Genomic DNA, 25,347 nt, shown 5'->3' on the forward strand with positions numbered 1-25,347 from the left:
CATCCTTTTTACTGTAACTCCGTTCATATTCTCTTTCTCCCTTCTGACTTCCTAACAGTTGATTCATAGTGCAACTGTTTTGAGGTTTTCCTCCTGTTACACCTCTCAAACCTTTTACTGTCAATTTCCGTTTCAGCGCTGAATGACCTCATAGGTACCAGTTCATGCATGACCTTTGGCCTAAATTCTACATTCAATTCAGTTCATTCCAGTAACTCCAACAACCACTTTCACTCCTTCGGGTCCTGAAAGGCTGGAAGCGCTCCAGTGCTGGACTTTATAGCTAAATTTTCCTAAGTAAAACCAATTCTCAGTACAAATATACGAGCACTTCTTCTGTTTTGTGATTTATAACGATTACTTCTTTGTTTGCCCTTTGCTCCACCAGATGTCGACAGCGGTCGGGGAGGAGCCGAGTTATGGACCCGAGGCTCCCTGGATCGTGAGACCCATCGGACGCTCAAAGTAGAAGTCGTGGTTGGCGACGCCGGAGGACTCGAGAGGAAGCAGACTGTCACGATTGTTGTCGATGACCTGAACGATAATCCCATGAAACCTGCTGCCAAGACTGTCTATCTGTGGAAGACCCAGGTGTGTAAAAGAGAGAGAGAGAGAGAGAGAGAGAGAGAGACGCAGGTGAGGAGAGAGAGAGATAGATAGAGAGAGACGCAGGTGAGAGAGAGAGACGCAGGTGAGGAGAGAGAGAGAGAGAGAGAGAGAGAGAGAGAGAGAGAGAGAGAGAGACGCAGGTATGGAAAGAGAGAGAGAGAGACGTAGATGAGGAGAGAGAGAGACACACACAGAGAGACGCAGGTGAGAGAGAGAGAGAAACAGAGAGAGACGCAGGTGAGAGAGAGAGAGAGAGAGAGAGAGAGAGAGAGAGAGAGAGAGGCAGGTGACGAGATAGAGAGAAAGAGATTTCCTGAACCAGTAACTGCTTATTCCTCCGTAGGGCAGCGGATCGGACGCACCCTTAGGTCGGGTGTTCGTAGACGACCCCGACGACTGGGATGTAGGAGACAAGACCTTCCTATGGGCCGGGAAGCCTCATCCTCTGTTTACGCTGAATGCTGATGACGGTTCCATTTTTGCTTCCAGCCTCGTCCGAGAAGGAAGGTGAGTCTCACTTCAGACGTTTCTATGAAAGCAGAGGATCGAGTTGATATGCCTTGTAGGGAGGTAGTGCCGTCAGTGCTCCTCATTCTGTGCACTTTAGCCATGACTTTAGGGTCTTATGGCCCCTAGCTGCATCCGCTTCCATCCTTTTCACTGTACATCCGTTCATATTCTCTTTCTTCCATGTGACTTTCCACCCTCTCCTAACAATTGTTTCATAATGCAACTGCTTTTGAGGTTTTCAACATACTATCAATTTCCCTTTCAGCGCTGAGTAACCTCATAGGTCCCGGCATTTGTCCTCTTTCCTAGATTCTATATTCTATCCTGTTCCATAGAAAAAAAGGTTAAATCGTTCTTCGTATATCTTCGTCATAGAATGAGCAGTAGCTATGTACACAAAGGAAGGAATTGATGTTGATAATAAATCCCCACAATATGGAAACATACACGATATTTTAGCCATTTTGAACCATTGAGAGTACATTTCCTTTTGCCATTTGAGAACAGCAAACGACACAGCTCTACAATGGGTAGAACAATTGTGCGATAAAATGTGAATGAATGAATCATGCATTTTTTTCCGCATATCACAAACTTATAATAATCTAAAATAAACCTTCTAAAATTTTTCAGAATTATCAAATTACTCCAGGTATGATGGTAATGCCAACCAAAATCATGTTTTGATAATGAAGGTATCACAATCTTGATCCTGCCACAAGATGATAATGCCAATATTCTATAAACTGCGCAGGGAACTTTATTCAACTTTCTGCTAAAAGGGCAGCAAATTCCCGACATGTATTTGCCCTGCCCTAAGTTAGGTTAGGATGTATTTAAGGAGGTTAAGTCAGTATTTTGGGTGTGAGAAACATATTGAGATTATTTTCAGAACAATTCTATGGTTAGTTGTTGAGATATGGCGTCCCGCTTTTTCAGGGGAAGTCCAGTATTCGGTTGTAGTTCGGGAATATGGAAACGGGCACATTCAAAGTTGAATAAGTTCACAAAAACAGTAAAAAAGGCGATGCAAAAGAAAGAAATGCTGCATACTGATTTATCAATGATTCTTCATGTTGCAGTATGATGTAATTATAAAATATGAAACCAATACATATATAAACTCAATAAAATAAAGGATACCGCGAAAATAATACGCTGAAAAACAAAGTGGTGAAATAGGTGAATGTTGTTGCTTCAAAGTGTAAATGGAAATGCATAATAAAGAGGTTGGGTTTAATGACAATAATGCAAATAGGGCCTTTTACCACACCAACTCAGGTCAAAGGTCCTGTTGGCATCATTGTCATTAAAACGACTTACTATGAGATTCAGGGCCGCTATAACACGGTTTTTTCGAAATAACTTTTTATATATGCATTTCATAAATATAACCCTTTTTCAGAATACACATTATATCTACACATAAATTTTGACTATATTTTGCATTACGTAGGTTGAATAAATTTGGTACTTATAATGTAAAAGTGACTTTTTTTTAAGACGGGCCAACTTACTCAGAGAAAAGGTATCGAACGCACTCGTTACGTAACTTATGACAGCATTTCTTCCCTCTTTCTCGACGGATGATTGGCTATACGTAACGAAGGCTATACCTCTGGCAACAATGACATAAAAATTTAGATACAAGCAAAGCAGTACACCTTTATGAACTCTGAAACCTCTCCACTGATAATTGTCATAATGAACAAAGCAACAAAATATGTTAATAAATACAAAAACACTTCGATTATCAGTCTAACTCCCAAAATAAGTTTCCTAAGAAATTACAGTCTACTTTATAGGTCACAATCAGATTTACAAGATGTAGAGAATAGTTGGAAATTTTCAAAAACATAGTAGACAAGCTTAATTTGATAGCTGCTATATCTAATGTCAAGCAATTTTTATTTATTGGCTATCTACCTATTTACTGGAAAAAAAATAGCCGGTACCGTATTTTGGCTTTACACCTTCACCAATAATTATCGTCAGAATGATGGCTTCATGAGGCTCTACCCACTTTGGCCTCATTATAATTCAGGATAACGCTGAAGGCTATCATAGGGATTGTTGGATTAGAAAATTTAACTTCTGCCTATAAAAACTAATTTCTCGAGTAGTTGTAAGAAGTGCTAAATAATCCTCAAGGATCCCAGCAGTTGCCCTAAACGTAGTATTACTACGCTAGCACAGATACCCCACCCATATCTATGTATCGTTCCGCCATTCATAAAGTCTTTGTCATGTTTTTTCACTGTGCAATAAGCCTTGGCCTTTTCAGAACTTAAGTTTTACATTAAATGATAGGTTATTTCATTAAGTCGTAAGACAAATGCAGTTTTGCAACCACGGGGACAATTCCAAATTCTGTTAGCCATTCTTGACTGCTATGGGTTTCAGAGCCGATGGAACAAGGTGGGCGGGGCAACATTTCGACAAATGGTGTTTACCTTGCTTACGTAATGAATGTTTTTCGACTCTTGGCTCGTAATCATTGGCCATGGCGTCGGCTAGATAATTTTTACTCTATAAAAATTAAAATTATTGGGTTTAGGTTATTGATAATGCTGACAAAATTTGTGTGTGGTTGTAAAAAATATATAGGTCAACTTTCAGCTACATCCGATGCTTTGATAAAGAGCAAAGTCCAAAAAACCGTGTTACAGAGGCCCTGAATCTCATAGTAGTTTTGCAATTTCATTTACACTTTGATGCAACAGCATTCACCTGTTTCACTAGATAGTTTTTAGCGCATTATTCTTGCGTTGTTTGCTTTATTGAGCTTGTATAATAATTGTTCTATGTTGTATAATTGTCATGCAACATTACTATTCCTTGGAATCGAATTAGATGGAAAATGTTGACCCGAGCGGCCGACCCTGCTATACACTTGGATTAATAGGATCGAAAGAAGAAGAAGACAGGACTATTCCTTGATAAATCAGGATTCACATGGTTTTGATCGACTCTCTTCTTGTTTTTGTTAGCTTTGAAAAAGATGCCAGATCCTTTAAAAGTTGCATGGTCTCTTTAAAAGTTCCTTATATGCTTAAAAGTTCCTTGTATGCTTAAAAGTTCCTTATATGCTTAAAAGTTCCTTATATGCTTAAAAGTTCCTTATATGCTTAAAGTTCCTTATGCTTAAAAGTTCCATTATCCTTAAAAGTTCCTTATATGCTTAAAAGTTCCTTGTATGCTTAAAAGTTCCTTATATGCTTAAAAGTTCCGTATATGCTTAAAAGTTCCTTGTATGCTTAAAAGTTCCTTATATGCTTAAAAGTTCCTTGTATGCTTAAAAGTTCCTTATATGCTTAAAAGTTCCTTATATGCTTAAAAGTTCCTTGTATGCTTAAAAGTTCCTTATATGCTTAAAAGTTCCGTATATGCTTAAAAGTTGCACAATCTCACGTTTACTTATAGCATAGCTCCTGTGAAGACAGAAAAGTTGCCAGATCTCTTGAAAAATTGCCTGGTCTTTTTAAAAGCTGCCAGATCTTTTAAAAGTTACCAGATCTCTTGAAAAGTTGCCTGGTCTTTTTAAAAGTTGCCAGATCTCTTGAAAAGTTACCAGCTCTCTTGAAAAATTGCTTGATCTTTTTAAAAGTTGCCAGATCTCTTAAAATTTGCCAGATATCTTGAAAAGTTGCCTGCTGTTTTTAAAAATTGTCAGATCTCTTGAAAAGTTACCAGTTCTCTTGAAAAATTGCCTGATCTTTTTAAAATCTGCCAATCTCCTAAAAGTTGCCAGATCTCTTGAAAAGTTGCATGGTATTTTTAAAAGTTGCCAGATCTCTCAAAAATTTGTCTGATCTCTCTAAAAGTTGCCTGATCTCTTTAAAAATTTCTGAAATCCAAAAATATTGCGTGATCTCACGTTTACCTACAACATGCCGCCTGTGAAGACAGAAAGCATCGATTTTTTAAAGTCCCTTAATTCCAATTACTTTAATGTCTTGGGTCAAACAGGGAAAAATGCTGTTTTTACCCATTCATGCTCGGGTGAAAACTATGATGAAAACAAGCGAATATGGTTTAAAGGTATCTTGATTTCGTGAACATTAATTCTTGAGCGAAACCCTTTATGGAGACTGAAAAACCTAGGGTTTCAAAGTTACCCGGTTACATTATCGAGATGAAGACTCGGTTCGAAGTGTTTACCTTTCAAATAAGTTTTTATTCACTGACATTCACTGAAACTTCATAAAAAGTCATCGATAAATATTTGTAAATTTTGATGTGAAAGCGCCTTTTCTGTTCAAGTTGGCAGCTACTTTATCATTTCTATGTAGCTTGAACAACGTTAAAATAAGAAGAAAATTTTTATTTTTGGGCGTGAAGTAAATACACAAAATATTTGTTGTGGTGCAGTTGTAACAATATTAGGAATGTTTTATTGTAATTATTAGGATATTCTTCCTAGTAGGGAGGTAGCGGCATAAGTGCTGGAGGTTCTTTACAGCGTCCCTTCGGTCACTAGCTGCATCCTCTTTCATTCCTTTTACTCTACCTCCTTTCATTTTCTTTCTTCCATCTGACTTTCCTCCACCCTCTTCTAACAATTGATTCTTAATGCAGCTGGGATGCTTTCCTTCTGTTACACCTTTCAAACCGTTTTACTGGCAATTTCCGCTTCAGCTCGGAATGACCTCTTGGAAAGTTGCCAGATCTCTTGGAAAGTTGCCAGATCTCTTGGAATATTGCCAGATCTCTTGAAAAGTTGCCAGATCTCTTGGAATATTGCCAGATCTCTTGAAAAGTTGCCAGATCTCTTGAAAAGTTGCCAAATCTCTTGGAAAGTTGCCAGATCTCTTGAAAAGTTGCCAGATTTCTTGAAAAGTTGCCACATCTCTTGGAAAGTTGCCAGATCTCTTGGAAAGTTGCCAGATCTCTTGAAAAGTTGCCAGAGCTCTTGTAAAGTTGCCAGATCTCTTGAAAAGTTGCCAGATCTCTTGAAAAGATGCCAGATCTCTTGAAAAGATGCCAGATCTCTTGAAAAGTTGGCATATCTCTTGGAAAGTTGCCAGATCTCCTGGAAAGTTGCCCAATTTCTTGAAAAGTTCCCAGATCTCTGTTATGGTTGCCTTTGGCCAAAATTCTGTATTCTATTCAGTTCTTATGGATATTATTCATTTCATTTACTTGGAACAGGTAATTATTAGTGAATGTTATATTTCTGTTAAACATAATGGCTGATTCAGCTGGGTTAATTTCATACGAGGCATCTTCAAGTCTCCTTACTGTTGACTTTCTGTTATAAAACACTGTAGGACTGCTAAAAGCATCAGTCCAACTCCAACCTTTGCCTGGAAGATGACCAGAAGAGCCTGAGTCGAAACGTTGCGCGAAAATATGAGGAAAGCGCAGGAAATAGAGAGAGAGAGAGAGAGAGAGAGAGAGAGAGAGAGAGAGAGATTCATGTATATCTATGCAGAATAATAATTGTCCTTTGAATCCACCGTTTTTGACATGGCACATTGCTTGCCAGTCAAAGCAATACTGAAAAATCAACAATAAGGAGACTTGAGAAAGTTCTGTCCAAAATTAACAGAGCTGAATGTTATATTGTAATTGTTAGAAATATTCCTTGTTTCTCTTTTGTCGAACAGGTACCAGCTGCACTTTGCCGTGAGTGACCGAGTGTGGAGTCAAGTGGACGTTGCTGCCAACGTTACTGTGGTGGTCAGGACCCTGACTCACGATGCCCTGACTCACGCTACCCCAGTCATTCTGACCCCTATCACTCCAGCAGACTTGACCAGGGGTTGGGCGCCCTCGGTGAGTATATAGTGCTGGAGATCTTTTAGTCGTGGGTTATTGGCGATTCGTTTTTTTTTTTTTTTTTTTTTTTTTCCTGAAATTTTTTTGTTTCTTGAACTTTGAGTTTCTTGAAATTTTTTGTTTCTTGAACTTTGAGTTTCTTGAAATTTTTTGTTTCTTGAACTTTTAGTTTCTTGAAATTTTTTGTTTCTTGAACTTTTTTGTGTTTCCTGAACTTTTGAGCTTTTTAAACTTTTGTGTTTCTTGAACTTTGAGTTTCTTTAACTTTTTTGGTTTTGGAAGTTTGAGTTTTTTGAACTTTTTTGTTTCTTGAACTTTGAGTTTCTTGAACTTTAAGTTTCTTGAACTTTTTTGTTTCCTGAACTTTGAGTTTCTTGAACTTTTTTGTTTCTTGAACTTTTAGTTTCTTGAAATTTTGTGTTTCTCAGTTTCTTGAACTTTTTTGTGTCTCCTGAACTTTTAAGTTTTTTAAACTTTTGTGTTTCTTGAACTTTGAGTTTCCTGAAAGTTTTTGTTTATTGAAACTTTTTGTTTCTTCAACATTTTTGTGTTTCATTATAAACCCCTAAAACTTTGTTTCCCGAACTTTTTGTTTCTTAACATTTTTGTGTTTTTTAACTATTTTGTTTCCCGAACGTTTTTTTTTTCTAAAGTTTGTTTCCTAAACTATTTTTTTCCTGAACTTTTTGCTGTTCATGAACTTTTTTGTTTTTGTCTCAAATTTTCGAAATGTTGCCAAACGACCGTCATTGAAAATCTACAAAGTTAAAAAAAGATCTCATTCGTTTTCCTGGAAAGGAGCTGTGTTTTAACCACATTGTAATTATAATTTCCAAGAAAAGTGGGCCCCCCCCCCCCCCCCCCGCCCCCCCCCCACCCCCCCCCCCCCCCCCCCCCCCCCCCCCCCCCCCAGATACGTTTTTATGCATGTGTGACTTTGTAAAACTATCACAATTTTTCAATATCTATACCTTCCTCTGATCCTTAATGAAATTCATATGTCAGATGAGAACATTATATGTCCTTAACGTTTCAAGTATACCAGGCAGAGACAGTGTATTTGCCGTGACACAGAGTGAAGTTAGTTAAGGTCAAGATACAAAGGTCAAAGGTCAAAAAGGAATTTGAGTTATATTTGCAGTCACTTTGTCTATGCAATAATCAGTTTGTTAGCAGGAAGACACACACGCCCACACACACAAAATGAGTTTTTACGTTCATTATACCAAATGGAATTAATTCTGATATACTTTTAAGGAGAAGGGACCTTCTGTTGTTACTACTGCCTCTTATCATCATCATCATTGTTAATATTTCATTATTTCCCCTTTATCCCACGCAAGACTGGAGGAGGCGGTCTTGGAAAACTCCTGCAGGCAATAGACGACGTCATGTCAGAAGGTCACTCCTGCAAAGTGGAAGTCGTCAGCGTTTACGGGAATGATGATCTTCCTGGGATCACTTCGACAGTCTCCGTCATTTCTCCAGGAACTGAATCTTCATCTAGTCATCCACAAGAGGGGGAACAACCAGCTGGTCCTAACTCATCCAGTGAGCATCCAGCGCCAACGACATGCGTCTGGGTGAGCGTGAAGGATGATGAGAAGGAAGCTTTTGTGAATCCTGTCAAGCTACAGGGCTTATTGTCTCTCCACAGGGATAAGGTGAGAGGATTCTAAATGCTTCCCGAACCTCATGAGGCGCATTGTAGGCATTACTCAAGGTTGTTTGCTGCTCCCAATCGCCCTCTAGCTACAACCCCTTTCATTCCTTTTACTGTACCTCCTAACATTTTTTTCATTTGCTCAGCTACGAGTTTGTCCTTCTGTCACACCTTTATAACATCTTTACTCTCAATTTTCCGTTCAGTACTGAAAAACCTTGTATGTCTCAGGGCATGGTCTTCCAGCTAAATTGTATAGTCTATTCAACTAGTGAAGATCTTGTAGGAAATGAGTGGAAAAAGGAAAATGCAATAAGTTAGTGTTTTATACCGCGTACCCTGCTGGTCATAATCCTGTTTTATGTAAAGGATGCAGCAGCAATAATTTTGATTATGACCTCACTGATAATGGTCGTAACTAACATCGACCGAATGATTGCTGTGTCATTTTAAAACGGACGAATCTATCAAGCTACTGTCTCCAAATCAAGAACAGGTACTTGTTCCTACACAAATGCATAGGACTGAACTTGCGAACGCGAACTAAATCTCATGTAAAGAACTCTGTTTGTTTGTTAAGAAAAGTATATATTATCTCGAAAATTTGCTATATTTGAGGGGAGGCAGAGAATAATGAGAATGGATGATATAGCAAAAATTTTTTATTCAAATTCTTACAATTTGTCTCGCGTTGAAGATAATGAATTCAATGATGGTTTTTAGTTTTCTATAAAAGAAAACTATTGAGATAGTTGTTGGTCTGTCCGTCCGCACTTTTTCCGTCCGCCCTCAGATCTTAGACTACTGAGGCTATGGGCTGCAAATTGGCATGTTGATTATCCACCCTCCAATCACCAGACATGCCAAATTGCAGCCCTCTAGCCTCAGTAGTTTTTATTTTAAGGTCAAAATTAGCCATAATCGTACGTCTGACAACGAAATAGGAGAGGCCACCGCTGGGCCATGGTTAAAGTTTTTGGACCACGGCTCATGCAGCATCATACCGAGACAACTGAGAGATGGATCTGTTTTTGGGCTTTACTTCGGCGCATTTTTTATCTGTTGCTTGTTGTTGCTGGTTGCGTTTCATTGGTAAATATTCAGGATAGTCATAAAGTCTGCATTCAGCTTTTAGAATAATGTTGTTGAAGTAGCTCTGACTTCTAGCAGTCACCTGACCAAGTCAAAATTAGAGTGATACAAGACACTGATGGTGCTGTAGAGAGTTGTGTAATCCATATAAAAGGGCTTTTTTTTATAGGTTTTTAACATCTAATATTATAAACTACTACTAGTGGAATACATAAGCCAAACAATCGTTCATTTGATGATACAAGATGAAATTTGGCAGAAATGCTCATTGGGGGATAGACTTAAATAAAAAAAGAAAATAAAAAAAAGTGCTAGCCACCTGAAATTCCCTTAATTGGCCATTTTCCAAGATGGTCACCAGGTAAGCCTAATATGCAAAATAATCTTAACTTTTGTGAGTAATTATCACACCACTTTAGTTTTAGAGTTCTAGGCCTGACGTTATGGCCGATAAATTCGGCCATAAGGGCACAGATACCAGGCCGTACTCAAGGACAACTGTATGGTAATAAAGATACGGAGTTTTAACACTTTTTATTAAAAAAACAAACTCTAAACATGTTCAACTGAAATCAAACTCCACCAGGACACGAACACGTGACCGCTTCAAAGAGATTCAAAATTGAAAGTTTATCTTCCTCAATTTAATACATTGCAATCGCAATTTAACACATGATTAACTCGAAACAATACTCTAGAACGATGTACAATTGCCGATGCAACAAATATTTTACAATGACCTACGTTACTCATACCATGGTCACCAGCAACTCCACAACCCGCACACACGACTCACTCACGTACTGAAACAGAATTGCTCCCCTTATTAGATGTTACACTTATGATCGTTAGAAGTCAAAGGAGGAGGATCCAATGTGTGGATCACCTTTTATAGTCGTGCGGACTAATGAATTTTAATGCCATTAAAGTTAACTAGAAAACTCAATCAAGTGACATTCACCAACACACACAAGAAAAGAACCATCGTTCCAATTGATAAGTTCGGAAAAAGCCACTTGATATATCTCTTTGGATTGATCATGGCTATTGTCCTCTTGCTTTATCGCATTAAGATGTGCTCTCTCTGAGTTGTCAAGTATCGTGGGTGATACTTCACTTCTTGAGCAACAAGATCACCAGCACTTAAATTTGTATGGAACTTTCCTTGGTGTAGGGTCTTGGCACATTGATTGAGTCTTTCATTCAGCTACATTGTCATTGCTTGTCTTGAATTTGATATCTCATCCTCTTCTTCACACAAAAAGACTATACATTTGGAGTATCTGAGGTTCTTGATCTCTTTACATAGTTTACTTCTGTCTGATGTACTGGGAGTCCCTGCTCTCTTCTGTGCTCTTTTCAATTTGGTATTGTTAAAGACAAGCCTGCAGGTTTATGATGTTTTGCTTTATTTTGTATATTTGTAGTTTCTATGCCTTGTCCATCTTATAACTGTGCTAGATCAAATGATATTGGCATTGCAATTAGAGCATGAAACAATGGTTCATTTTCTGCAAGATTAACATATCCAGCAGAATCCTTTTTCCTCTGAAATAAGCAAAGAGGTGAAATTAGTGTTTCATCATTTTTGTCCTCTTGAGAAAGACATTTTGGTTTGGCAACCATGATAAGATACTTTGAACTTAAGTAGACCTAGCTGTGGGTGTATCCTTTTACCACCTTTGCTCACTTTCATGCATGGGATACAGTTAAGATCGAGCTGTTGCCCTGCACCTAACCCGATCGTTCACCCAATATCACTTAAATCCAGTGCGATCTGTTTGTTCACCATCAGATAACGTTAAAGCCCCAGTCATCCTTGACTCGGCTTTCCCCCCTGGCACATCCTGTCAGTTCAGGTGCAGTTATATAATTTCTTTGCGGCTGATTACATAGCATTTGTGAATAAACTAGCTGATATTGAACCCCATGCTAAGTTTCACAGCAGTGTCTGTCACCAGTGTGCCCTGATAGTGAGCAACAGACACACTCTTGGCTCTACTTCCATAGTTTAATTTTAGAGTTTTCCTTCTCATATATGAATATTGAGCTTCATCTGCCCAAAGCAACTGAGTTTTTGGTGCCAAAACCTTCCTTTTGCCCCATTGCTATTTGCAGAATCCCCCCTGCCTCAGGAACAATAGTGTTGACTTGACTGCAAGATTGGCTCTGTAGTTTGACTTCCCTTTATCAGTAGCCTTTTTTAGTAGCAAAATTTTTAAATAGATAGACAGATCGGCATTTTTCTGGTGCATGACACTGCTTGGTGTGCTGGCGGCCATCTTAAAAAAATGGTAGCCATATTGGAATTTTCGATGGCTAGCACTTCTTTCTCAAAATGTGACGTACAGAGTATAATCATACCAAATTTCATGCTTGTATCATCAAATGAACAATTCTGGCCAAAAGTCACATCAAGCTGCTCCACTATACTGTAGGTATGTGTCCCATCAGAGATGGCCACGAAATTTGAATGATTCCTGTATTAAATCGTCTTCGTAATGTACAAAGCAGATTGTTACTCAGCATTGTCCCTTTGTGATAACAGATCCGTATCGACCTTTGGAACTTTAGCAAAAATAATGAAGATTGGAGTGCAAATACATTTAGGCGCACAAACACACTTCCTCTTCAGTGCTTATCAATACATTTTCTCCAATTTAAGTTTTCAAGTGATAACAATGAAACCTGGAGTTCGTTTCCTGTAGACTATTACAGAAAAGATAATAATTGTATGAATATACTATGTTGCATTTTAAATAGTATGATTCGTTTACATCGAAGTAGAAGCCTACCACCTGAGTCCAGTAATGCTTAATATCTCCATGAATTTATTTTAGCTTCACAGGATGACCCTTTACCAAATCCAAATAGTTTTTTCTTTATCAAAACCGCGTTTTAATTTTCTGTTAAAGAAAACTTTGTCTGTCCGTCCACACTTTTTCTGTCCAGCCTCGGATAAAAAAAAACTACTGAGGCTAGAGGGCTGCAAATTGGTATTCTTATCATCCAGCCTCCAATCATCAAATATGCCAAATTGCAACCCTCTAACCTCAGTAGTTTTTATTTAAGGTTAATTTGGGTTGGGCATCTGGCATGGGACGCACCCTCACTCTACCGAATCTAAATGGGTACCGGGCACAGCTTATGGTTTTATACAGCTTTATATGTTGTACAGAAAACTCGATTGCGACGAAGAAACTTCGGAGCGCCCTGTCCCTCTTATCACTTCATAGACTCACATTCAGAAAGAGAAAAGGAGCATGATAAATATTTAAAAATCATGAACACGAAGGCCGGTATAAACCTGCCTGCCTTGACGCACATACCAATGAACAAACACACTCGTGTCTTCGAAATGGAATTCTTCTTTTGTCAACTACGTCAGTCATTTCCCATGACATTCTAGACAAGACTCCTTGACTCGAGAGGAGCCACTTCAGCTCTGACATTGGCCCTCGCTCACGCTCATACAAGGACGTGATCACGCTCTGATAAATTTCCCAAGCACTTTGTCTAAAGCCGAAACGCTTTTAGAGTTTATATCTTCTGAAGAGAGCTTTCGAGATATGTTCAAGTATGACTTGATTTCTGTTGCCTTGTATTTTCATATTTTGAAAGAAAATTATAAATGTTGTTGGGCATCTAATGTTTGATTCCCTGCTCAGCCAACGCGGAATAAGAGGAATTTGTATCTGGTGATTAGAAAATAATTTATCGAAATAATGTGGTTCGGATCCGACAATAAGCTGTAGGTCCCGTTGCTAGGTAACCAATTGGTTCCAAGCGACGTAAAAATATCTATTCCTTCGGGCCAGCCCTAGGAGAGCTGTTAATCAGCTCAGTGGTCTGGTTAAACTAAGATATACTTAACTTTTTGGGCATCTAATAAATTCGTTGACCATACCAAATGTAGAAAGTCTGACATCTTCCATAAATTAGAGAGAGAAAGAAAAATTTTAATGTGCTAATAAATATATTTACACTGTCCCCGTTGATGGTTTGTGCTGTGCACTGTAGGCATTGCTTGAGATTCTTTGCAACCCCTTTCATTCCTTTTACTGTATCTCCTTTCATATTCTAATCCCTCTTATATTCCACCTTCAAACAATTGTTTCATCATGCAACTGGAAGGTTTTCCTCCTCTGACGCCTTTCAAACCTTTTTAATTTTAATTTCGGGCTCAACTTTGAATGACCTCATAGGTTCCTAAATTCTATATTATATTCTTTTCTATTCCATTTATCCTGTGCACCATATGCCAAAAGTTGACTTTTATTAATACCATGAACTAGGATGACTTTGGGGTGGGCTGTTTAACGGAAAAGTAATTTCGATTTTTTCTAAAAAAAAAAAGTAATCAATACTTTGAGCATAAGTGTTTGAAACTAGTAATTATATACAATAAAGCTGTTAAATACATAAATATAAGGAATGATTACAATGCACAATCAGCTAACTAACGCGACTTTCTTTTTCCCACAAAAGCTGGAGAAGGCCACTGGCCTCTGTGTCTCTGAAGGACCCGCCACCTGTATTCGAAAAGAAAGGACCCTCCCTCCAGCAGGCACCTAAGAAGGACGCCGTGAGTGGAGGATATCCCCCGCACCTCGAAGGACCAGAGGACTCTGCTCTCTCCACCCTCAAGTTGTCCTACGAAGAAGGGGCCTCTGTGACCTCTCTAGCTTCGACAGCTCTCCCCCTTCAGGTATTCTAGTTTTTATTTGTATTTTTATAATAAGTTTGTTTGTATTTTTCAATTAAACGTGGAGGATGATTACTTAGAAATAAAATATTTTTTCTTGGAGTCTCCAAAAACATTTTCGTCATTGGATCTCATTCGGTGCATTGTAGGCATTACTTAAGATTCTTTGCAGCTTGCCCTCGGCCCCTAGCTGCAATCATTTCGTTCCTTTTGCTGAACCTCCTTTCATATTCCCTTTTTTCATCTTACTTTCCACCCTCTGCTAACAATTGATATATAATGCAACTGAGTTGAGGTTTCCTCCTGTTACACCTTTCAAATCTTTTACTGTCAATTTCCATTTTAGCATCTAATGACCTCAGACGTCTCACTGGCCTTTGGCCTAAATTCTAGATTCAACTCAACTCCAAAAACATTTTGGTATTTTTCTATTTCGATTTCAAGTTAATTTGATGGCGTTCATCTTTGAACGAGTTTTGGTGACCACCAAGAATCCATAGGGCTTTGTTCGTCTTAGGGTTTCTCATTTTGGGGGATGTCTTTGTCCCGGTATTCCGGGATAAAATTTCATCTAATCCCTGGATAAAATTTTATCTAATCCCGGGATCCCGGGATGTCTATTTCTGTATGAATTGCCTTTATGACTTATTTTTTTTAATGCTCCTCTGGCTGTTAACCATATAACCATTGTTTTCAAGTATAGGGTAGTGCCATAGCCACTGTAATATAGTATTCCATTACCCTTCTACTCGAATTATCTGCATGAGAGTACGTACACTCGTGCACTTTACTGTCTTTTTCTCTCTAATTTTTTCTTAACTAGCTGTTCACTACGCAGAGCCTTAGGGTTTGTTGTCTGTTGACTTTTCAGTTGGAGTGACAGTTTGTCATTTAATAATCAATTATAATATGGAATCGTAAATACATAATATTAATGAAAGTAGCTCTCACAATGTACACTATAATATAAAGAGTTCTTCATAAATACTGATGTTTATAGTCAGAGTGCTTTACTTATGGCGGCTCATTCATGAATCAGTCCTTAATTGTCCGTAAAATATATGTACAGCCTTAGTATAACACCATATAAAATTATGTATATGCTTATTGGTATTTTCTTTTATTACTACTTACTGAAATGTTAATGAAAATGAAAACAAATTTTGAGTACATTCAATTATATATTTTTCTGATTTTACAAAACTAAAATGAATGTCTTTTTTGCAGTTGATAATATAACAAAATTAAAAACATAATTATATATCAGTAAAAGCTGTAGATATTCAGTACAAAATTTGTAATAATTTTCAACTTGGTAATTAACCATAATTTTTTGCAGCTGATAATATAACAAAATAAAAACATAATTTTATATCGGTAAAAGCAAAATTAAGGGCATGGATTTTAGGTAATATTTATTACGAAATTTGTAGTGATTCTCAACTTAGTAATTAACCATTAGACAACTCCTTATGAAATTTGTAATTAGTAATTTTGCTATTAAAAGAGAGAGAGAGAGAGAGAGAGAGAGAGAGAGAGAGAGAGAGAGAGAATCAACTGATCAGTTTAAGATCTCAAAAAACACAGACAATCAACACTTTTGTCGCTTAGACGGGTTCTTATTTTTGTTATGAACAGTCCAGTAGTTTGTCCCGGAAAATCCCGGGACAATGAGAAAAATCCCGGGATTATTTAACCCTCGGAAAATGACCGGGATCCCGGGAGAGAAACCCTAGTTCGTCTTGGCAACAGGTTCCCGACTTGAAGAATCGTCGTAATATTCGGGGACTGAAAGCCACGAATCTTTACCACAGTTGTTGTTGGTGGTGGTTTAATCAGTGAGGCTCGGTTTCCATTTTCTCGTTTTATTCCAAAAATATATAGCATCCACTCCCACCCACCCCAACCACCCCGTGAATCCTCTAGTTACTCACGCTCTCAGTCAATTGTACTCAAGCTATCTCAAAAGATAAAAACAACACCACACCTTATACTAAATATGATACAGAGGTCACTGGAACATGATTTTAAAACATTTCTGAAAATATAATTGAAGTGCTTTCTAAAATACTAAAATGATAAGTGTCAGCAGCATTCATTCTACGTATGTGTTCTAATATGTTCCTTTCCGATCTTCTTCTTTCCCACCGTTATCCCTACATGAAGGGGTCGGTTGCCTGATGCGCCTTCTCCTCCACTGCCTTCTACCAAAGGCATCACCCTCCACCAAACCTCTTCTCTCCACATTTTCCTCCACTTTATATCGCCTTCTCATTCTCTGTCTCCCTCTCGATGTTCTTCCTCTAACAGGTTCCTCCCAAGCCCTCTTTACTCCCTCCTCCTCCTCGTCACCATCCTCAACACATGCCCATACCATCTCAATCGTGACTCTCTTATCACCTCTGTAATCTCTACTAAGCCTGTCCTTCTCATTTCGTCATTTTCCAATCTCCCAAGCAGCGATTTTTCCCATGTAACACTCTTCCAGTAACTATGGAAGCAAAGGTAAAGGTGACGTGATAGCATCGAAGATCTTTGACCAAAAGATGCTTACTTTTTCCCACTTTTTGACTTTGTCAATATGCAAAACATTTCTCTCTAATATTTCTTGATAACCCAAAATTGCCTGTAGATTAGAAGTTACCGTATCTATTTATTTATGGCGAAAGTTCTGCATGAGTATTTTCTTACTGAAAAGAAAGATTTTTTTAAACAAAAAGTATAAAAAGAAAAGTTATGTCAAACATTTTTAAAGCTGTAATGTTCGTGATCAGGCATCAAGACGTTTGAAACCCAGAAATATAATATGAAGATTATGGTAAAGCAACTTGAGAGTAATCATTTTGATTATTTTAAAATGCTAATTTAATTTGTATGTGAAATAATTATTTTTAAGATTTTAACTGGAATTTCAGCGACATAATTATGGTAGATATACGGCTTAGTGAAATGTCTGTTGTACGCAGAAAAATGATAATTCTATAAAAAAAAGAAAGTTTTCATCAAATATTTCCGAGACTTCTCTTTAAAAAAAGGTTACTTTTATAGAGAGTAACACAAAGACCATTTTACTTCGAGTCGTGGGAATCCCTTTTGTCTTTCCAGGTTGTGGACACGAACATGACCTCGTTGGTGACTCCTCTGCTCATTCGAAGCCTCGAGTGTGGGTCCCAGGAAGGCTCCAAAGGGCGCGGCTACGCCTCTTATGACTCTGACTCTTGCGCTCCCTCCACTTGCCTCAACGGAGGCAGGTGCCTCAGGTTTCCTTCAGGAAGCAGGTGATAGGCTTGTGATTCAGTCTTCAAAACTTGTGTACAGAGAGAGAGAGAGAGAGAGAGAGAGAGAGAGAGAGAATATTTGATGGATGTCCTATGAATGATACCATTCATGCACATCAGCAGTTTGTACTGTCAACAAAGAATAAAATAAGTTATAATTGAGAGAGAGAGAGAGAGAGAGAGAGGAGAGAGAGAGAGAGAGAGAGAGAGAGAGAGAGAGGTTTGTGTTTTTGTTTTTCATTTATATATAATGTACATGCTTTATCCACAATGCGTGTGCATTTGTTGTGAATAATGATTTATCATTATTTGTTCAATCTGCACAGGTACTTCCTTTTTCATGTTTGCTACTTACATGTATATCAAGAAGAGTAGGTAGCACATTGTTTACCTAGGATAGCTTCTTATTACAAAGAAACCCCAAAAATTCTCATTAAATTATAATAAACATTACAATTTAATGATTGTTGTAACCGATGTAGGAAGGAAAGGCGTTTACATGTTAAGAGATGTCTAAGAAATTAGCATGGATGAGTGTCTCTATTGCATGAACAGTGCAAGATAATGGTTTTGTAATGAGAGTTCTTTTCCATCTGCATAAAATTTATAAATCGAAAAGACGCTTTAAGGATAGATAACTAAGTTAAGAGCTTTAACTAAGACGATAAACTGCAATTCTGCGTGTCTCTGTAACCGTCAACTATTTCCACTAGGGATTTGAACCTCGTTCGGATGTTTTATTAAGAGATAGTTTTACCAAATGTAAAAAATAATAGATATTTAGTTGGATAGAGAGCAAATAGAATTCTCACATGCAGGATTAAAAAGAAAACTCAACGTTAGCATAAACGAATGTAGCAGATGCGTTGTACGGTCTTATAGAGAATACCAGATACCTTTTACTTCCATTTATTTCTATTTTGCTGTAGTGTAGAGTGGAAGACAATTTTGAACTAATGGATTAACATTCGTTTATTAACTAGGTTCCTCAGATGGTCTAGTTTTAAGTTGCTTTGGAGAAAATATGGACACCATATTCTTTGAAAGATTACATTTCATAGCTAGTATCCCCTGTGGGCTTGTTTCATATGAATAGGGCTCATTTTCATAAGAAGAAGAAGAAGATGATGATGATGCTCTGGGACTAAGGTATCAGAACAGATATAGTGAAACGTGCCAATAGACCAGACGTGACGTTGATTGGCAAAATCAAGAAGAAAGTATCACTCATTGACGTCGCAATACCATGGGACACCAGAGTAGAAGAAAAAGAGAGAGAAGATATTTATAAGTAACAAGACCTGAAAATAGAAATGAGAAGGATATGGGATATGCCTGTGGAAAATGTACCCATAATCATGGGAACACTTAGCACGATCCCAAGATCCTTGAAGAGGAAGCTCACACAGTAAAAACCCAGTCCAATAGGATGACTGTGATGGCCCAAAAGAAATAGATTAATAATAATAATAATAATAATTAATAATAATAATAATAATAATAATAATAATAATAATAATAATAATAATAATATGTGTTTTTAGCCACAAGGCTAATAAATAACAACGTGATTTGTATAAGGTATGTTTATTCATAAAAAAAGATTGACTTGTGTATAAATGTCATATTTTCCCTCGAACTAACACGGCAGGTGCGTCTGTCCAGGAGGTTCCTGGGGTCCCCGGTGCAAGATCCTCTCCAGGACCTTCCGTGGATCCAGCTGGGTGTGGATGAAACCGCTCCCTCCGTGCCTGCCAAATACGATGTCCCTTCGAGTCCTGACGCGTAGACCTCACGGATTGCTCCTCTATTCTGGCCCTCTGGCCCCACAGTCGAAACATTTTGGGTCCTCAGTAAGCCTACCCTCGCCCATGTTGGCTCTGCAGGTGGTCGAGAGGAAGCCTCAGCTCGTCGTCGAAGGGATTGGCAGTTCTTTCGTTCTTCGAGTTAATGCGTCTGTCTCCGATGGCGAGTGGCACACCATCCACCTCCATCTGCATTCACAGGTTTGTTGGGGAGACGTCGTCTGAAGCAGGATTAAAAAGAGACACATGCTTCATTAGAGCAACTTCCTTCAAAGGCAGCCAAAAGGATGCCTCTTCATTCATTACTAGTATAAGACGAGGTACTTCCTCTTCTGAGTGTCAAGACATGAACGTTAATGTAATGCCGTAGATAATACTAGCGTAGAGACAAGTAGTGTTTATATAAAAAAATTCATAATGTTGATATTTTCATATTGTTTATCCGAGCAGTTGATTAGGTACTAAGTTAAGAATGTTGTGTATCACAGCTCGGCTGCAGAGAGAGAGAGAGAGAGAGAGAGAGAGAGAGAGAGAGAGAGAGAGAGAGAGAGAGAGTTGGTTGATTGATTTTTTAGTTCTTACTGGCGTCGCAACGACGAGAGAGAGAGAGAGAGAGAGAGAGAGAGAGAGAGAGAGAGAGAGAGAAGAAGAAGAAGAAGAAACTAGACGCGTGAGTGTCGCTCATTTCATTGGAAGATAAAACTCAATGCTTAGAATTATTCTGTTATTAATGAAAATTAGTTGAAAGAAAACGGATATTAATGCAGCTTTTTCTAGTTACTGAGTAGTTGACAACAACAACAAAAGCATTAGCGAGCTTCATTGTGTTTGATGAAAGGAAGCACACTCCCAATGATATATTTTCATAAAGGATTCTATAGAATAAATAAAAATGTTTAACCCTTGTGGTCTGTTAAAATTGTGTATCATCTAATCTATTTCGGGTCAATTTAGACAATTCCTTGCCATACAAACTACTTTTTTGATTACTTTGCTTGTCCAGGGTACACTGCAAGAGAGGTATCATTCAGACTTCAATTCTATCATTGTTAGCCACCCTATTTTATTGAATAGCTTTTAGTTGAAATTATTGCAGTTGAATATTGTGACACCATGGTGCTTACATGTAGTTTTTTGGCAAATTGCTGTTACTTTGCTATAATTTTTTCACATATAACAATGCCATCTTTTTGTATATCTTTCCTGAGATTTAGAATGGTTAGTCTTTATAGTCAGCTTACAATTGCAGTTATTCATCAGCATTGTAACATCTTATCTGTTCCGGGTCAAAATGACCCGTCTCATAAATTCTGACAGTTCTCTGCCATACAGAGTACATAATTGATTACCTTGCATGCCCAGGGTCTACTACGTGGAAGTGTCTGTCATTCAGACCCCACACCTAACTCTTCCAACCACCCTACTTTATTGAAGATTAGGAATTAGTTGCTATTATTGCACTTGAACGTTACAACAGCATGCCGCTTACATTTAGTTTTTCGGCAGACCGTACATATTGTGATTACTTTGTTGTCATTTTTACACATTTGACAATGCTCTCTCTTTGCAGCTCTTTCCTGAGACTGAGAATTATCTTATTCTATAGATGGTCTTGCAGTTTCAGCAACACGCCGGGCATTTGGCGTCCTAGGTAATGATACCCTTGAAGACAATACAGGCTGGACTAAGGCCAATCCCAGTTCAAGAAGAAAAATTCTTCTCTGGAAGGTAGCTTTTCCCTTCCAGTTAGGTTGCACTATATTCCAAAGGACAAAAGCATTGTAGGCAGACACATCCACTATGTTATCAAACAAGGCCATAGGCCTCCTTTTTGTCTGATGCTTTGACCTGTAAGTTGCAACAAGTTTGTCTAAATTATCAATTCCTCCTTTAGTTGAATTGTAAAATTCAATAATGTCAGGTTTCTTTTCTTCTTTTTCACTACAAGTGACACAATCATGCATGTGACTCAACATTACTACAGTTTTCCCTTTTATGGGCAATATGAAATAATGATATTATCTTCATAGTAACCTTCAAGGGTAGTATATCCGATCCTTCCTTTAGGGTTACAGAATTCTACAGGGAGTTCTTGTTGATTTTTCCTGATAGTTCCAGCAACTGTTTGCTTGCGCTCTTTCAGTTCCTTAGCTAAATTTAAGCTACAGAAAAAGTTGTCAGAAGTTACATTTCTACCTTTGAGCCCTTCTGTAAGTTCCAGAACAATACGTTTACCTTGCTCACATTCTACAGATTCATCTTGATACCCAGTGTAAATTTCAGCATTCCAAAGATAACTACTCTCTGCATCACATGTTGCCCAAATCTTTATCCCATATTTATCAAGTTTTGATGGAATATACTGTCTAAATGGACATTTTCCTCTAAAAGGAACCAGTTGCTCATCATACAGTAACAGTTGAAAATATGTTATACAGCAAAGGAACCTTCTCAACCCAAATGTTCCAAACATCTCTAATAGAGGCAAGCTTGTCTGTGGATCTCCTTCGAGCTCTGGTTTCTTTATCATCAAATTTAATGAACCTAGAATATTTCATAAAAGTTTCAAGGCTCATTATAGCTCGAAATATAGGACGTCCATATGTGTCATCCCAAAGACTCCTAAGAGACTCTATACCTTGTAAACAATGATCAATTTTTTCTACGAATATAATTATTAAATAAAATGTATATACTGCATTTGAAACGGAAACTATAATAATCATACCATCTTTGATGCAGTTTGTGAAAAACTTGGAACAAATATAGCAAAAAGTAGGTACGGGTCATTTTGACCCAAACAGATTAGATGTTACTTTTTTTGCTGCTCATTAACTAATGGGAAAAATTTTACCAGACTTAGGCAACATATTAACCCCCTAAAATCAGGAAAAGTCAAGGAGCATGAAACTTCAATCTCTAAAAACAAGAGAGATATGCTAATGTAAAATTCTTTTCGGTTCAAAAAGACCCCTAACAGTTCAGAAGGGTTCAACCTTACTGAGAAAGATAGTGAAACTTATAATATGGTGAAACAGTTTTGAAGTTTAGCTCATTTTGTGACTACATGATAGGACAGTTTTTTTTTTTTTAAGTTCATTTTGGTGTCTTAAGAAAACAGCCACAAAAAACCATCAAATAAAAATAGGCTTCTTTACCCTAATGCAGAGGTTGTTATTTCATTAAGCTGGCCTTATGCCAGCTCGGGCTCATGCTCATACAGCAGCCCGTAGGTCATTTTGAATAGTTTGCAAAAGAAGGTGGAATTTTTAGGATATGAAAATGCACATTTATTTTTATCATATGGATACAACAGCAGATAATTCGGTTACCTCTTAAATAGCCATAGTCTGTAGAATTTCCTGTCCCATTTCCTTGTGCTCAGGGAGTGGTCATGATGGTGGACTTCTGTGGCCTGGGATGGGAGGAGAAGACAAGCAGCGACGACTCTCACTGCGTTGGCAGGAAGTCCTGGGACCTTCCAGGGGGTCTGAAAGCGTGGGAGGCGTTGGGTCCTCTCCAAGTAGGCGGTCTGGCTCAAGGCCCTCAACGACCAAAGGATTATGGATGGAGTCGAGCTCCTACGCCTTACTCACTCGATGGGTGTCTTTCTCATTTGGACATCAATGGTCAGGTGGGGTTATTTATGACGTTTTCCAGAATTATATTATAGTTTATAAATAGAAAAATTCAAGGTAGCATTGTGGTGGTGTTTCGATATAAATGAATCATTTTCTTTGTGCAAAATGCAATCAAAAGTTTTATTACTTTTCTTTCTATGTTAAATAATACAGACAAATAAATAAAAGCCAGACACTGATGAGCTTTGGGTAATAAACCAATTTTTCATGCAAAATACAATGAAAAAATCTTACTACACTTATCCTTTTTTGTAAATGAGGAAAACAAATAGGTAAATCAGAGTCAGACACTGGCAGCACCAATAATTAGCTAAAGAAATTCATATCCATTGAATACAGTTATTATGGTCTTTTTCCTAAATTTATTTTTTTTTAACTATTTAGGGAAGGGTAAGTATGTTATTTGGGTGCGAGGCTACATGCGTGCTTGTGCGCTCGTTTGTATGCCCAACAGATATACCACGATGGAGATGTTATCAACAGCATCGTTTTGTTTTTTAAAAACTGATTCTTTCTTTCTGTATTTCCCATGTAGTACCTGGAGTGATGAAAGTGAAATGACAGTCTTGCAGCTTTATTGCAGTTGATGGACTTGGGAGAGCCAGCGTGCAGCAAAGACAGCACAGTTGGCTGTCAACCACAAGAAACCGCATGCCCTGGTGGCCTGGGAACGTGCGGCATCAGAGGTGCCTGTGCAGGCGGCCTGAATCGCCCTGGGTGTCACTGTGATCCTGGGTGGACAGGGGTCACTTGTGATACCCCGACAGTCCCAGCCACATTGGGTTCAAAGTCGTACATGAAACTGGCTCTGTCCTTCACTCCTTCGTCTAGGGTTGTGAGCGTCCAGTTGAGGGTCAGGACACTCGGGGAGCCAACAGGGATGCTGGTCCATCTCGCAGCTCAGCACACTCAGCATGCTTTCGCTGTTCACGTATGTTTCAAAATCGTTAGGTCTGTGTCATCTGTAGTGTAAGAAAGGGTTGATAAATCCTAGCAAAACCGAGCTCTCCAAACTTCATTTTTTCATTGTTTCATACCCTGTCTTTGTCAGTATCTTCCCTTGTCAATATAGTTGCTATCAGCCTTATGACATTTGCAATATAATAAAACTAGTCTTCCACATTATCACTATTTGCCCTCTTCGACCCAAGATTCTTGAATCCTTAATACCTTGTGAAACCTTATTACCTTCTGAAACCTTATCACCTTATGAATCCTTATTACCTTATGAATCCTTATTACCTTCTGAAACCTTATTACTTTATGAATCCTTATTATCTTCTGAAACCTTATTATATTATGAATCTTTATTACCTTCTGAAACCTTATTACCTTCTGAAACCTTATTACCTTATGAATCCTTATTACCTTCTGAAACCTTATTACCTTCTGAAACGTTATTACCTTATGAATCCTTTTTAGCTTCTGAAACCTTATCTTATGAATCCTTATTACCTTATGAATCCTTATCTTCTGAAACCTTATTATCTTATGATCCTAATACCTTATGAACTTATTACTTTCTGAATCCTTATTACCTTCTGAAACCATAGTACCTTATGAATCCTTATTACCTTATGAAACCTTATTACCTTATGAATCCTTAATACCTTATGAATCCTTATTACTTTCTGAATCCTTATTACCTTCTGAAACCATAGTACCTTATGAATCCTTATTACCTTATGAAACCTTATTACATTCTGAAACTTTATTGCCTTATGAATCCTTATTACCTTCTGAAACCTTATTACCTTTTGAAACATTATCACTTTTGTCATTCCATACCAAGCTGCGAGGCGGGGTGGCCTGCGCGTCAGTGTCCGGTGCCGGATGGGCTGCCAGGGTCGTTTGCGTCGAGGGCAGGCCCTTGGGAGACGGTCATTGGCACACCATCAGGGCAGAAAGACACGGCTGCAACCTCCTCATCGGCGTCGACGGCGGAGACGAATGGCGGGTCAACAGATCGATCCCATCCCTCATGTCACCCGGGAGATCTGGTCTTCAGGAGGAAATTGGGGTCCACCATGCCCTTTGGGGAGAAAAATCGACAAGCAAGACTTGGAGTGACGGTCGGTGGTCTTCCCGAGTTCCTGGGAGTCAGACTCGTGACCATTGGAGATGACTTGCAAGACGGTGAGTCAGTGGAGGCTACTGGTTGTGTATGAATGGAAGAGATGGATATCCAGCCAGATATCTGGACATGTTTTGGTTAAGGAATTTAAACTCTGGATTTTTTAGCTTCATGTTTTACTTTTCTGTC

The 25,347-nt window shown here is 38.2% G+C and overlaps 1 protein-coding gene across 1 annotated transcript in view; it reads left to right on the forward strand.

The window, feature by feature from the left end:
• LOC135209797 (putative neural-cadherin 2) overlaps window positions 1–25,347 on the forward strand; it is a 331,667-nt gene that overhangs the window by 292,431 nt on the left and 13,889 nt on the right. The window contains 13 exon segments of the mRNA XM_064242574.1: window positions 389–591; window positions 953–1,116; window positions 6,729–6,897; window positions 8,244–8,564; window positions 10,006–10,016; window positions 14,144–14,363; window positions 17,466–17,638; window positions 19,290–19,644; window positions 22,829–23,077; window positions 23,668–24,015; window positions 24,877–25,099; window positions 25,102–25,145; window positions 25,148–25,220. Coding sequence (XP_064098644.1) covers window positions 389–591; window positions 953–1,116; window positions 6,729–6,897; window positions 8,244–8,564; window positions 10,006–10,016; window positions 14,144–14,363; window positions 17,466–17,638; window positions 19,290–19,644; window positions 22,829–23,077; window positions 23,668–24,015; window positions 24,877–25,099; window positions 25,102–25,145; window positions 25,148–25,220 — 2,553 coding nt within the window.

The sequence above is a fragment of the Macrobrachium nipponense genome, chromosome 38, assembly GCF_015104395.2.
Source record: "Macrobrachium nipponense isolate FS-2020 chromosome 38, ASM1510439v2, whole genome shotgun sequence".
Classification (NCBI taxonomy): Eukaryota; Metazoa; Arthropoda; class Malacostraca; order Decapoda; family Palaemonidae; genus Macrobrachium; species Macrobrachium nipponense.